The following is a 16,515-nucleotide window of genomic DNA, read 5'->3' as shown; positions in this document are numbered from 1 at the left end:
CAGTTTCATGAGGACTGGATGAAAGAAAATGCAAAATATCTTAATTTTTTTCCTCTGTCGTTTTGAGTTTTTGAAGAATTCTGTATTAGTACGAGCCAAGCACCCAGATTTGTCAATATGTGGTGTAAAAGGTATGAGCCAAAACATAAAACACTTTGCTGTAGCGTCCCCTTCACACCAATCACACTCCTCTCATGTGCCTGAGTAGCAAAAGGAAGCACTATACGCTGGCCAAGTTTCATGTCTGTAGGCCTTACCTTTGGTGCTTGGACCCCTGAATATTAGGAATAAAGTTAAAATGAAACTGCAATAAAACATTTATGTTTTGCAGTTATGAGGCTGAGAAACTAAAGTATGAGTAACACATATACTACAGACTATACAGAAGATCAGGGAAAACTCAAATGTTCTTTTTTGTGTATATTATAAACAAGGGTACTTTAAAAACCATTGTATGAGCATTTGTATACTAACCTTTGTGAAGACATTTAAATGGGCCAGGATTCTTTTCTAACCATTTGCAACAGAAAAGATAATAAATAATAGCTTCCGTACCTTTAAATATGTCTGTTTTATACTCAGTTGGGCTTTGCTCTGGAAAGTCGCATACTGAAGGTAATTGTGCACTGGCGAAATGCTGCATGTAACAGAGAGAAATGTGTCCTCTGCACTGTCTCTGTATCATCCTGAAGTTGGCACAGGGGTAAAAGGGAGGCCACTCTCTCTGCTGTAGCTCTCTTTAATGACCACTCGGCCCTCTCCATGAAAGCAATTGAGCTTAAAAGCTAAACTACAGAGCTACAATAGATTCCATTGCCATTCTTTTCAAATGGCCTCATCTTTCAGGCTGTGGAGAAAACATGCTTGCTAAGGGCACCAGAATGTTAAGAATTCTCTTCTTGAACTACATGCATGGGTTCATGTGTAAAGATACTTGAGGACCAGATGAATCAGGAAAATTTAAGTGGCATCATGAGCCTCTGAAGCTATGCACAATCTTCAGTTCAATTATGCACTCGATCTATGCCAGTTGACCATTGTCCTTACAACTGACCAAGAAGTGAGTTACACACACCGTCATTTGTAGAGTTTCTCCTAATTATAGAGAATTAGAGAAATTATACAGAATAAGAAAACTTGGTCTAAATAAAAGAGAGACGAGTGGCTACGCAATTTACGCCCTCCTTCACTCCAGAAAAGAGTAAATAAGATGTTAAAATGTTTTTTTATCCATTTTTCTGTTTATCCTAACCATTTGCCTTTCTGTATTAAGTGAATGCAATGTATTATCAGCATCACCATTAGCCTTTCACAACAAACAGCTGCACATGTGAGAGAGGACAATAATGTTACATATATCACTGCTGTCAAAACAAAATCTTATATCTCCATTTTTGACATTTTTTTAGTTTTTGATATAATCTGAAAGTACCGGTTGCCCTTTACATTGTGTGTAAATTTCATCATGAATGGACAAACAGCAACGGCTGAAAATGACTTGCAAAAAAGTCTGGTTCCATTGACTTACATTAAAAGTAAAGCAGATTCCTTCCTTCTCCTGTAAAGCTATCTTTTTGGAGATACAAGGTTTTGTTCCAACAGCAATGATATACAACGTTACTTAGATAAAAAGCACCAAAATCTTTACTGACACAGGAGTGCGCATTCGCCTTCAGACAGGACTAAAATAATGTCGGTAATAATTCCATTACCCCACTGTCCAAATAGGGCTTTAGTTGACTTGTCAATGTAGAGGAGAGAGTTGTATAAATGAGCTGTTGTGATACTCACTTGTTGAGATAGACACGTTTCTCCGTGAACTGCCCAGGCCCATGGTTGGGGTCTTCGAATGGCTCGTTCTGCACCACTTCCACTCCCTCACCTCTCTCACTCTGCTCATGGCTGTGCTTGCTGATCATATACAGCTGACCAATCCTGTACTGGAAACACAGGCAACCACATGGTTAGAACCACTACCACCAGAAGCATCATAAGCAATGCTGTTCTTCAACACGTGGGCATATTCTCTACTCTGGGTAGTATTTTAGCATTTTGCTACATCCTACACAAACAGCCATCACACTCACAAGAACAATCACACTGCCGTCCACTAACACAGTGAGGTCATAGACACTCATGTTCACAATGCATCCAAAAATGAAATCATTGCTATTATTGTATGGACTTAATATAACATTTTTAGCAATATGATGTTCCCCACAGGAATGTTACCCATGGGAATGCCAAACCCAGCAAAGCAGTCAAAGCAATCTCCAGTTTCACCTTGCAAAGTCCTTCCTCTCCTAGATCTACTCAGACGCAGCAAGGTTAAATGGGGTTAACCTGGACAGCTGAACAGCATTACACAAACCATTTTCAGCCCTCAACGCAAAGTCATGAAGGGTGAGCTTTAGAATTACATTCCCATGTAGGAATATCATCAAGAAAATGGACTAGCACCATGTAAATGCCTTCATGCATGGATGTCATGACTGGGCCTTGGGCCACTGTTGCTAGATTTTCACTGGGAATCCTCCATGAATAAGCAACGAGCCATCTAATCAATGTATACATGAGAGGAGGTATGGAATGCTTTTTTTGCCAAAATGACTGAGCCTCTTGACATTATAATTTGACACATTTGAAAAAGTTCACAGCCTCCTTTCCACACTGCTGTGCTGATGGATGTTGGGCAGAGACTTAGTGGAGAATCAGTTTCTACACCTTCTTAGGATTTTTGGAATGTTTTCAATTGTTGAAAGTGGGCCTGTCACAAAAAATACATAATCACATTTAACTGTGATTCACAATTATATTTTTTCAAAGTTTCAAAGTCCTATGTTTATGTCACAATAATTTAATTGGTTTAATGAGTTATTAGTTTGACACAAAAGCATGTAAATAGAAAGAAGTGGAAAATGCCTTAATCCTTTAAAAGGGCGGTGGTGAGTACTACCACACTTATACAGTTACAGACATCCACACCAGTGTTCTACCACACTCATACAGTAACACAGACATCCACACCAGAGTTCTACTACACTTATACAGTAACACAGACATCTACACCAGAGTTCTACCACACCTCCACACCACAGTTCTGTCACACTTACACAGTAGTACAGACATTAACAGAGTTCTACCACACTCATACAGTAACACGGACATCTACACCAGAGTTCTACTACACTTATACAGTAGCACAGACATCAACACCAGAGTTCTACCACATTTACAGTAACACAGACATCCACACCAGAGTTCTACTACACTTATACAGTAACACAGACATCCACACCAGAGTTCTACCACACTTATACAGTAACACAGACATCCACACCAGAGTTCTACTACACTTATACAGTAACACAGACATCTACACCAGAGTTCTACCACTTATACAGTAACTTATACCACATTTACCACACATACAGTAACAGACATCAACACCACAGTTCTACCTCATTTATACAGTAACACAGACATCCACACCAGAGTTCTACCACACTTATACAGTAACACAGACCTCCACACCACAGTTCTACCAGACTTATACAGTAACACAGACATCCACAGTTTGTGTCTGGTAGCAGAGCCGCACCAGACTGTGATGGTGGTGTTAATGACTGACTCTATATTGGCCTTGTAGAACTGAACCAGCAGTCCTACATTGTGAAAGATAACAACTATGGGAAACTAATTTCAGAACAGCTTAAATAATTGTGATCCCCTCAAATAATTGCGATCAGGCAATTATGTGATCATTGTGACAGTCACAATGTTACTGGAGACACACAGCTAGAAGCAAGCTTTAAAAAAAATACAATGATACCAACCTTAATCAGTACACTATAAAAAAAAAAAACGACAATGACAACAACAACGACAACAACAACATTATAACCTTTTTATAAGTTTGGTCCATTATTTTATCATGAAGTTCTAAATTCTTTGTTTAGACAATAAAAACATACTAAAACCAAATCAAATTCCTGCTGTGGCTTTTACTAAGCTATATGCTCTCTAACAATACTGGGTAACAGTATCTGAGCATCATGCTGTTTTCACCTTCACCTTTTCCATTTGCTGCTGCCTGCTTTCTCAGTTACAGCTCTTTGTTTGATTAATGAGCTATTGCCCCATTGTTCCCTCATAGTAAGCAAACAGAAACGGGGGAAAAAAGCACGTGAGAAAGCAGCACAGAGGTCAAAGTGGTGGTGAATAATTCATGGCGCCTCTTCACTCTGTGTGTGCTGGATAGACATGGAGGGGAATGAGTGGGGTGCAGGTACAGGGGCGAAGACTACAAGAGAGTCAAATTAAAGAGAAGAAGCATGAACGTTGTTTTCAAAAGCAGTTGCATTTGTGGGGATAAACAAAACAAAAACAAAAAAGCAACAAAACAAAGCTAGGAACAAGAAAAGCCAGCCTTGCTTAAAATAATGTCAGGTGACTTTTCCAGAACAGCCACCTTGAGTCAAATACATTTTAACTTGAATAAGTCAACTCCATATTAATGTCCATGGTTTTGGAATGGGATGTCCAATAAGTAAAAAAAAAAAAAAAAAGAAGTTGAAAACTAATAAGATAAGTTTCCTTTCTGGAAATGTGCTTCGTATGGTTAACATTTACAATACTGCATAAGATTCTGTTTGGTGCTATTTTAAGACAAGGAAAAAAAACAAAAAAACAAGCTATTATCAAGTTTGTAAAATACTCTAGTAATGCTTCATTGTATGTCAGCATTCCTAATGCTAAATGACATCTACATAAACCTTTCATGACAAATAAACCTATATAAACAATAACAAAGGCAACACATCTCAGACATCATAGAGGTTGTTTCCTTCAAGTTGACTGACATTCGTTGGAATAAGCCTATACGAATATCTATATAGGCTTATGAAATGTTTAAGTAGGTGTGGTGTAATTTTATGAACGCTGCCCTTCAGTGAAGTGTTACCAGAAATCGTTTAGCCCAGAGCAGCAGCACTCTATGCTGCTACACTCTCAGAAGCAGTGAAACTCTCACTGGGGCAGGAGCCCTCTTATTACTGGGGTGGTACCCTCAAGGGTACATCTGAATATCTTTAGTCAGGGATCATAACTACCACAATTCATTGAATTTACATTTTCTAAGTTGGACTGACTCCACACACCCCTCCTCTCCACACGTCTCCTCCAGAATTTTATTTTATTCTGTTTTAAAACATTAGGTTATGAAAAGTACAAAAAACACACTTAAGGTTCACAACTGAACCTTAAAACCAGTGTTGAACCTTTACGGACACATTTACACTGTTTGTATCTCAATGAATGAAAATGTATCTGCACAGAACCTTTATTTCTAACAGTGTACATGATACTAGGATCCTAGATGATGGTAGGATTTATTTGGAAAGAAAAAAAATCATAACACTGAATTTCATCAATACCACCCAGCACAAGCTTAAACGTTGGTCTGTAAAAAGCTTTTGATTCAGCAGTTTTTTCTTTGCTTTTGTTTTTCTGAGGCAGGTTCTGATGCCAGCAGACTGTCTAAGCTCAGTGTTGCTCTGCTGTCCTGTGAGGGCCTGTGTTTTCGGGCAATGGAGTTATGCAACATCAGCTCCTGTTCGGCTTTACTCTGAGTGCTCTCCAGAGCCGCTCTGAGTAAACTGGCTTTGTTGGTTCTGAGAAACCTCTCTCGTTCTCGCTCTAATTACAAATAAAGAGAAGTCTGTCAGTCTTGACAAACTGAAAAATCCTGTTTAACGATGAGCACAAGTACTGTATAATGTCACTGCTGGAAAAAACTCCAATCTCCAAAAGAAGTAAAATCATTAGACAGAAAAAACTTCTAAACCCTGCTTCAATGTGCCATTCGCTACCCAGTCCATAGTCCATATTTGTAAACCAAGCTGTAGAAATCTCATCTCATTTTGAAATAACTACTTTTGTGACATCACCAAAAGCACTGCATTTACATGTATCTGTCTATTTAGTCTACAGAAGTCTAGCTCCGCCCATTTACAATTAAGTTATAGGGAGCATTTCAGCCCAGACTGAATGAAGGGAGAAATCAGGAGGATGAAATACAACAAAAGACATAGGATACGGCTCTTTTAATATTCATTTAAGCTGCACTATGTAATTTTTTTTATTAAAACTGAAAGAAGTAGCATTACTGAGTTAAGAGAAGAAAAAACATGCCACAATATGGTGTGTGTGCACTGCTGTGACTCACCCAGTAAAGCCTGAAGTAGAAATAAAAAGCAGTAATAAAAAAGTGAGAGATGTCAGGTTGGATTTCATGGGAGTTTTTCGACAATGTCGCACATCTTTATGTACAAGCACATTTTTAAAAATAAGGTCTGGCGTAATGGGCTAGGTACATGAGTAGTGGGCATGGCTCAGTGTTTACCTGAACAGCACTGTAAGTTCTGTAGTGAACAGAACAAGATTCAGCTCCACATGGAGACAACAGAACAACAAACCCAGTCCATCCCTGCAGCGTCACTTTCTGAAAAAGCTACGAATCATAAATCCAGAAGTGAAGACAGTTGGCAAGCAAAACGGGAGGGCAAAAGAGTTAAAGCTAAAACAAGAATAAACATCAGGCTGGTTTTCCAGAGGTGGTTGGTTTTCTGCCTTGCCGCTTACTTGCATAGATTTCTCCAGATTCTCTGAATCTTTTGATGATATTATGGACTGTAGATGATGATAATCCCTAAACGTTCTTAAACTGTTGGACTATTTGCTCACGCACTTGTTCACAAAGTGGTGAACCTCGCCCCATCCTTGCTTGTGAACGACTGAGCCTTTTAGGCATGCTCCCTTTATACCCAATCATGACCTGTTTCCAATTAACCCATTCACCTGTGGAATGTTCCAAACAGGTGTTTTCATGAGTATTCCTCAACTTTCCCAGTCTTTTGTTGCCCCAGTCCCAACTTCTTTGGAACATGTTGCAGGCATCAAATTCCAAATGAGTGAATATTTGTAAAAAACAAAGTTTATCTGTTTGAACATTAAATATATTGTCTTTGTACTGTATTCAATTGAATATAGGTTGAAAAGGATTTGCAAATCATCATATTCTGTTTTTATTTATGTTTTACACAACGTCCCAACTTCATTGGAATTTGGGTTGTATTTTACTTTCTAAAAATGTAAGGCATTTTAGTGGTTTGCCAGCAAGGTACCAAAAATAGTCTCCCAGATTATCGAATACTCTTTTTTAACATGCTCTCAAACATCAGATTCAGCGCAGCTAGGGACTTTCGCTTCTCCACAGAGCTCCATGCACCACCATAGGGCAGATAAGGTGAGCTGCCCTTGATAGGATTACTCTGAGTCAGATAAGACTGGATCTGGACTTCTGGTAGGGTCCATCAGTTCTCCACATAGTTCCATGCCCCAGCATAGGGCAGATCCACTCCATGGAGGGATAACTCTGGGTCAGGCTAAACCTGATCAACATGCCTGTTAGGGTCTTCCAGTTGTCTAGAGAGTTGCATGCACCACCACAGGGCAAATATTGTTAACACTGTCTAAGAGGACAGCTTGGGGAAGGGGTCCATTGCACAAACGATGTTATAAAATGTACTTCCTTACATTACACACAGTTACACATTTCAACCACAGAGGTCTCCAAATCCCCCAAACTTGCAGTCTGGTTTAAAATGAACAATTTTATTCCCAAGAATTCAGAATACTTTTTTTGATACCATCACCGTGAAACATTAACGCAATGTAAGGGGCAGCTGGCGTTTTCAAACGGAGTAAAGAAAAATGCATAATGGTTACAAGGTTATGACTACAATATGTTCCAGCTACTTTATGTTACTTCTGGTACAGATCTGCTGAAACAACTCCATCTGAGAGTGCTACTCCACCTTTCAGTCCTCCAGGGAAAGAGAATGGTAGCTCTATGATCACAAATGTAATTGCCCAAAGCTGCAGGCTGTGGCAAATGTTTAATACAGACTATAAAGCAAATCTGTTACTGATTTGCTTCCTGCAGTTTTTCCTCTTGAAATATCTACCATCTACCTCGCCTTAAAAGCCAATCTGTCTAGCCAAGCATTCAGAAGAATCAATACAGGAACACCCTGTACAATAACAAAGGCCTTAAAACCACCATGCAGTTGGGGCTCCACTTTCCGCTTCACTGAATTACCCTTGCTTGAGTCGTTTCTTTTCTCACTTTTTAGAAGTGGTCAGTGCCCTCAGATGAAACAGCCAAAAGAGTTAATGGTGCAATCATAACGGTCAATGGTGTTAGGCTGAAGGCAAAGACAGCTTGAGAGCTGTAATGTTGCAGTGGTTCAGTGTTCTGATGGAGTTTTGCTCGTTCATAATCTAACATCTTACAATCAGCAGTTACAGCAATCAGAGAAAGAGAGAGCAACAGTGTCTTTTAGAGAGATTTTTTTCCCCTGTGATATCACTTATATTTCTGGGTATTTCCAGATTAGGTTTCTCTTCAAAACAGTCTTCTGTGTAATAAAGGCTCCATCTGTGATGACAGAGCCTCAGGTTATGTTTTCAAGATGACAGATTGAAATTCCATTTCATCTTCTGGCATGAAAAAGCCTGCAGCTCAGCTTCTAGGCATGCTCTGGTTCCCACTAAAAATTCTCCATAGTAACTGTTTGGAACAGGGGTCTCAGAGCTTAACAATGTACTCATATCCACTGTAGTAAAAACATTCACTTTGTACTTCCACTAATCTAGTCATTGGTCACGCTACAAGGCCACCGACCTAACAGGTAGTGATGCACCACAATGAGAATTTAATAGATAGACCAATAGATAATAATTTGCAGCTGAAACTGAAACCGAAATTCATGTGCCACTTCGCTGAAACAAACTGAAAACCAAAAGGTTTTTTTTTTTTTAATTCAATTTTGGAATAAATGGTACAGCTTTTCACAAACTCCTAGGGCATATTCAGAGTATATTCATAAACAGTACAGTTCAACATTTTGTTGCAATTATAAAACCTTTTTGAAGCATTAATTAATTGAATACATTTGTTAATGTAATTATAAAATACAGAGAGATTGCGCAGTCTTAAGCAATGGCATTCATTCATATGTTATAAAAATTGTATGAAATAATAATAAAAATAATAATTGTATGAAAACTATGCATCTTATCCAAAAAAAAAAAAAAAAAAAGTATACAAGTATACAATTCCCAATCCAACAACAACAACAAGCAATCACCAATTAATTGAAAGCTTCCTCAGTAATGTTTAGTGCATACGTCATGATATGATCATGAGTAAACTGAAATACACGTTCCTTCTTTTCAGGGAACAAATATATTTCCAAGCATACAGTATTGAAAAGATAACCATATTTCATTTGCTATCAGCCACCTAGCTTCATTAAGACTTCACTAATTCACTACGACCAGCATGCATTGTTACCGTAGAACAACGGCAAACAGAAGAGCTTCACCTAGTGGCATGAAACCAGAATAATAGTGCAAGCTTAATGTCATATTCAGTAGATAAAGTTCATGCCTAATGTCACGTAGGAAATCACTGTAAAGTCTTGGAGCGGCTACAGCAAAAGACATAAGAGGATATGTGTAAGATCTCCATTACCAAATTAGAAAGGAGCATTTCCAGAACTGAAATGTTGTTAAACCAAACATTTTGCTGCCATTTATGCTAGCATAAGCGCCGTTATGGCAAGTTAGTCATTTTGCACACTGGCTATAAAGTATACTTATACACCATCTTGCCTTTCTGCACATCTTGAAATAGAAATAAAACAGTAAAAGAAACAAAGAACTTAAAGAAGCTTAAAGAGCAACATGTGAAAACCACATTTCCTCATCAATGTATTATAGAGAAGAGCTCCAGCACAGAGGACAAAAAAAAAAAAAAAAAAAAAAAAAAAAAAAAAAGGACTGAGCATCAGCCACTTCAGAGACTGGGCAGGAAAAATTATTCACACACTCATCACAGCATACAGACTTGACACAATTAAAAGTCAACTGTAGCTTAAGACACATTCATATTCTACCACAGTGCAGCTAATTACAATGCTGGAAGGTTTGCGTGGCCATGGAGACGAGGAAAATAACTCCAATCTGATTGACAAGAACAATTATGTGCTATGAGCTGCTTTAATATGGAGTCCTGTGGTAGACATTTGTGATGTATCCATTTTCATGCTCTGATCGTTTTCAGATGACAGCTAGTATTGTGATCTAAAGCTTAAAGCCTATCAGCACACACTGAAGTATGTCCACCTGTAGGAGAGATAAGGGTGGGACGGTTACTGGTTTTAATGATGTAATGATGGTTCTTCAAGGTTTCTTTTGTGAAGAAAATGGTTCTATATAGAATCATGAACACACAAAGAGCCCTCGGTGTGACTAAACAGGTTTTTGATTTGTAAAATAGTTATTTAGAGTGATGGAGAATGTCTTGTGTATGGCTCTATATAGAAACATCTACAGCATATTCTCTATTAATCCGAAGAACCTTTTATGATGCAAAGGGTTCTTTGAATGTTCATGGTTCTATATAGAACCATTTTCTTCACAAAAGAACCAGGACAGAATGACAAAGTTCCACAAAGGGTTCTTTGATTGAAAATAGTACAAAGACAACATATCAGATGTTGAAACTGAGAAATTTTATTGTTTTTGGAAAAATATTTGCCCAATTTGAATTCTGAACAACACGTTCCAAAAAAGTTGGGACTGGGGCATGTCTACTACTGTGTTTCATCACCTATTCTTTTAACAGCACTTGGTACACATTTGGGAACTGAGGAGACCATCTGCTGTAGCTTTGAAAGTGAAATCTTTTCTTATTTTTCTTATTTCTTCTTAGATATAGAATTGCAGCTTCTTAACAGTTCTGGATCTCCGTTGTCATATTTTTTATTTCATAATGCGCCAAATGTTGTCAGTGGGTGACCGGTCTGGACTGCAGGCAACCAGTTTAGCACCCGGATTCTTTTACTACAAAGTCATGCTGTTGTAATACATGCAGAATGTGGTTTGGCATCATCTTGCTGAAATAAGCAAGGCCTTCCCTGAAAAAGACGCATTAATGGTGCCTTCACTGATGTGCATGTCACTCATGCCATGTACACTAATCCACTCCTATATCATCATGAATACTGGCTCTTCAACTGTGCACTCATAAAAAGCTGAGTGGTCTTTAGCCCTGAGGAAACATGTCCGTGATTTCCATAAATAATTTCAAATTTCAAATTTTGATATGTCAAACCACAGGACACTTTTCTACTTACTCTCAGTTCATTTAAAATGAGCTTGGTCCCAGAGAAGGCAGCAGCGTTTCTGGATCCTGTTTATGTAGTTTCTTCATTGCATTTTAGAGCTTTGTGGATGCAGCACTGAACTGTTTTCACAGACAGTGGTTTTCAGAAGTGTTTCAGAAGTGCCCGTGCAGCGATTTTCACTAGAGAATCATGTCTGATTTTAATGCAGGGCCCAATCATGTTACTGACCTGTTGTTAATCAACCACCATGTGTTTTTTTCTGTTTTAATTAACATTTCACAACTTTTGTTGCCCTGTTTTCAAAAACTATAAAATCTCTCAGTTTAAACATATGTTGTGTCGGAACTATTTACAATTAAATATAGGGTTTAAATGATTTGCACATCACTGCCTTTTGTTTTTACTTATATTTTGCAAAGTATCCCAACTTTTTTGGAAATGGGTTATAGATTTTTGATTTTAGTAACTATTTCTGGCCTGAGTACTGATGGCTTGTTGAAAACAAAAGCTGTCAATAAAAACAAATGCTTTTAGTCCTGAATCTGTGGCGCTCATCAAAGTGGAAATGTTAAGCACCATCATTAAGCAAATCACTTCGTGTCAACCTACCGACGACAAAAAAAACAAACAAACAAACAAAAAAAACAACAACAAACAACAATCCAAAGCTCAATGTTAAAGGTCCACCTGGCTGTCCCTGACACCACAATAGTGTGCAATGCTCATTAAAAGAGTCTTTTTTTTTTAATGAATTAATTTTTTTTATGTATTCTATCTTATGAAAAGACATAACTGAAGATTAAAGATCTAAGTGTTAAACATAAGTTTTATTAAAAACTCAAAATGTTCTGCATTTTAATAGAAATAATTTATTCTTAAAAATTCAAAAACTAATTGAATTAAAAGATGTCTTATTTTATTAGTTGCCTTGAGAAATCACTAATCGTTAAGCATCTGAAGGTAATGGTTATTGCCATTCACTCATGCTAGTTTGTTTATCCAGACCATTAAAAGCAAGAAATTTGACACAACTGGTCCTTCACAATCTTAAGAGTGTGAAGAACCTTTTACAAGCTTAAAAGAACCTTCTCATAATATAAAGGTTCTTTACTTAAACCCAAATGTAAGGGTTCTTCATAGACCAACTACATTTCTATCTTTCACATATACACACTTATACATCTTTGATTCTCTAAATAATCTGATTCAGAATTCTGAAAGCTTCCTTTACAATCATGCATTTCACAAAGTAGTTCATTAAAAACATCCACTGAAAGCTTGTTTGGGGAAACGAAAGTGGTTCTTCTATGGCATTGCTCCAAACAACCCTTTAAGGCACTTTTAAAAGTGTAAATGATATGGTATAAATAGTAGGGATGCACTGATATGGGAATTGTGGGCCAATGCAGATAAGCAATTATTTTGCACAAATATGTTACTGATACATAAACAAATTAGACTAAATTCACCTGGATTAGCATTAAAAATACATGCAAACAATAGCCCTGCACCACCTAAACATTCTAGACATATTGATCAAAACTAAAAATGTGTCCTTTGTCATGTCATTTTTTAAAATCAATTATCTGTCAAGATTTATTTGATTCTGATATCATGGACCTTTGCTTTAGTGCATTTTAAACATTCATATCATGATTTTTTTTGTGCTATTTGCATCAGTGATGAAGAGATTCTCCCTTGGAAGCTTATAAAAATTATAAAAATGAAGCACATAAAAATCACTATCCTCCAAACTGAGGTCCAAACTGCCTCTGGAATCAACATTAGCAGAGGAACTGTTTGTCTGGAGCTTTGCACAATAGGTTTCTATGGCCAAGCAGCTTCATACAAGCCTAAGATCACTATGTGCAATACCTAGTGTCGGCTGGAGTGATGTAAAGCACGTTGGCACTGGACTCTGGAGCAGTGGAAAATGTGCTCTGTGGAGTGATTAATCATGCTTCATTATCTGACTGTCTGATGGATGCACCTGGGTTTGGCAGATGCCAGGGGAGTGCTACCTACTGGAATGCACAGTGCCAACAGTAAAGTTTGGTGGAGGGGGATTATGGTTTGGGGCTGTTTCTCAAAGTTAGGGCTCAGGCAATAAGTAATGTTAATGCTACAGCATACAAAGACATCTTAAACAAACAATTACCCCACTTCCCTTTTCCCGCCGTATCTGTTCCAGCATCATTGTGTCCCTAAAGTCCCTAAAATTTATTAGGTACATAAATACATGGTTTTGTGAACAAGCAAAACAGTAGGTTTACGTAGGGATGCATCAATGCGGGAACTGTGGGCCCATACAGATCAGATTAAGTGACCTTATTAGTCCCACAATGGGGAAATTTCACCTCCACATTTAATCCATCCCTGAAGTGAAACACCACATACACACTATTGAGCACACACACACTAGGGGGCAGTGAGCACACTTGGCCGGAGCGGTGGGCAGCCCTATCCGCAACGCCCGGGGAGCAAGTTGGGGGTTAGGTGTCATGCTCAAGGACACATCAGTCATCACTGTCAGCACTGGGGATCGAACCAGCGACCTTCTGGTCACAGGGCTGGTTCCCTAACCTGCAGCCTATGACTGCCCATTGATATTGGATATTTTCCAATTGCCAACGATGATGCATAAACTACAATGTACAAACAGACTAGCTCCAGGTAGTCAACATCCATAGATAAATATAACATTTTGTGGAGGATTACAAATACACTAAATTAAAATGCAGAAACTTAAAATGCAGACATTTTAGCACAGGAGCTCAACAGCATTTACATTTACGGCATTTGACAGACACTCTTATCCAGATCGACTTTCAATTTTATAATTTTTTTACATAGGTAGGTGAAGGTATTGTTAGGAGTCTTGCCCAAGGACTCTTATTGGTATAGTGCAGGGTGCTTACCCCAGGCGGGGGATTGAACCCCAGTCTCCAGCGTAGAAGGCAGAGGTGTTATCCACTACACTACACCAACCACAGCAGATAAAAATACTGCTTTTTCAGACAATTTACAATACAGGTAATCAAATACTGGTCTGAAATTTTGATCAGATCATGCTTGTTTTTAGTTTTTAAATGTCAATATCAATATTATCATTCAAACCTTTTCGTTTTCCTTATCGTTCAACTTTGAAGACACTGACAAAAATGTACTTAATGTCTTAAATTTAACATTTGCAAAAATAAAAAAGAGGAACACTGGGATCAAATAACAAAAACAAACGAATAACATAATGGAATAATAGGTTAATAGCCAAACATCTACTTGTTACTACTACTTTTACTGCCTTTTTATGATCTATGCAGTTGTGTTCAGTGTTGATGAATTAAGCCTTTATGATACAATACACTCAGAAAAGCATATTGTGATATAATTTACTTCAATAATATTGTCATATTGCCCATTTACACGACATATAAAACCCACACTCATCAGTTAATGATTAATCAAAACTAACAGAACAATGTCAGGCCTCTGAATTTGTTGCTTATGGATGTTTCATGGAGTTAATCTAAATGTGAGTAAATAAAATCTCAAGCAGTTGAAAGTAGTGCTGGTCAGTTTTCAACTAACCAGTCGCATTCAGTCAGTGCCATATCCAGTTTGGATTGTTTTGGCATAATAACTATGAGGTTTGTAGAATGGCAGTTTTAATTTGGTATTCACATGTCTACTGAGTGAAATCAACCCCCCCCCCCCCCCCCCCCCCACACACACTTCAAGGAGACCCTAAACAATGGCATAAATTAACATAGTCTTAAATAATGCAGCCATTAATGCAGCCTGCAGTGCAGCCACTTTCATGTGGTTTTCAAAGTTCTGCCAGGTTGTTTGCTATTGCTAAGCTTGTTGCTACTTAATAATGCACTGGCTGTTTAGGTGGAGCCTCCAATGTGTGTGTGTGTGTGTGTGTGTGTGTGTGTGTGTGTGTGTGTGTGTGTGTGTGTGTGTGTGTGTGTGTGTGTGTGTGCAGGATCAGAGAAAGCAGGCTGGGAGAGTTACAGTTTATCTATACGTGCGAGAGTGTGCGGTCGTGTCTGCGGGGAGCAATTTGCTGTTGGTGTACTGCAGCAGTAGAGTCTGCACTGACAGCAGGGTGAAGGGGATTGATGCAGTGGGTGTGTGTGCGTACGTGCATGTATGGGGGTGGACCCCGGCAAGGTGCCCTTTTCCCCCTCAGAAAATGCTGCCTGTGTCAGGTAGGCTGATTGGAGCGTTCCCCAGCACATAGCTGTGCTATCTCCAGCCCATCCATCACTGCTGCAGAGAGAGAGTGCAGGCTCAGCACTAAAACACCCCATAACACAGCTCAATGAAGTGTAGTGTATATATATATATATATATATATATATATATATATATATATATATGTATATATATAGAGAGAGAGAGAGAGAGAGAGCTTTATGAATACTCAAATAATATTAAAATCCAATCAGCTAAAATATGGTGTAATCCTTTAATAATCCTTTAAAAGTTAGATGCATCATGTCAGATTGAGATTTCCACATTATGTCATGTCTTTTACATACGTCACATGGACACGCGCGAAAAGAAGGCATGGCTTGATGTTTAGGTCTCAAATGTAAAATGAACTCTGACTTCTCTCTGAACACTTTTTCAACACACTCGCAATAATCAGATTTAGCCGCTTGGAGACGGGGTCCAAAGCTCAAAGAGAAACATGATGTTATGGATATTATTAGTATTGCCTAATCTAATTTTCCCCACCCACTTGTTCACAGTGATGTAACCAAAAATCAGGTTTTAGAGGTGGGCAAAAATCACATGAAAGATTACAAGAAAAAAATGGATAGCTCCTCTGAACGGATTCAGGAGAGAAGAGTGGACGGCTGAAAAGTCCCAAGGCCCTGACAATTGCTCTGCCACAGAAGCTGATAAAATAAGGTAGAATGTCTGGTAGAATGCACAGCCAAAAACCATAATACAGTTAAACAGCTCCAGGAGTGCGAGTTGAATGTAAACACATACCAAGGTAGGATATTTGTGTACCCTATTTATTCTTAACCATTGTTTATGCAAGAGAACAACCACAGGGGAACTGTGTGCTCTCCTGATACATGTTTATAGCAGAAAGGTGGCCAAAAGTATGTGGACACCCTCCTAATGAATGAGTTCAGGTCTTTCATCCACAGCCATTGCTAACAGGAGTGTCAAATCAAGCACACAGCCATTCAATCTCCACAAACACTGGCAGCACATATACTGTATTCCTTGTTCATGC

The 16,515-nt window shown here is 38.3% G+C and overlaps 1 protein-coding gene across 1 annotated transcript in view; it reads right to left on the bottom strand.

Moving 5' to 3' along the window:
• The window catches only part of pitpnc1a (phosphatidylinositol transfer protein cytoplasmic 1a), a 118,884-nt gene that overhangs the window by 52,255 nt on the left and 50,114 nt on the right, over positions 1-16,515 (bottom strand). Inside the window, exon 2 of the mRNA XM_017685106.2 lies at positions 1,792-1,940. Within this exon, the coding sequence (XP_017540595.1) occupies positions 1,792-1,940 (149 nt within the window). The remainder of the gene's footprint in view (positions 1-1,791; positions 1,941-16,515) is intronic.

The sequence above is a fragment of the Pygocentrus nattereri genome, chromosome 14 (genome assembly GCF_015220715.1).
Source record: "Pygocentrus nattereri isolate fPygNat1 chromosome 14, fPygNat1.pri, whole genome shotgun sequence".
Classification (NCBI taxonomy): Eukaryota; Metazoa; Chordata; class Actinopteri; order Characiformes; family Serrasalmidae; genus Pygocentrus; species Pygocentrus nattereri.
This window is presented reverse-complemented; position numbering and strand designations above follow the sequence as displayed.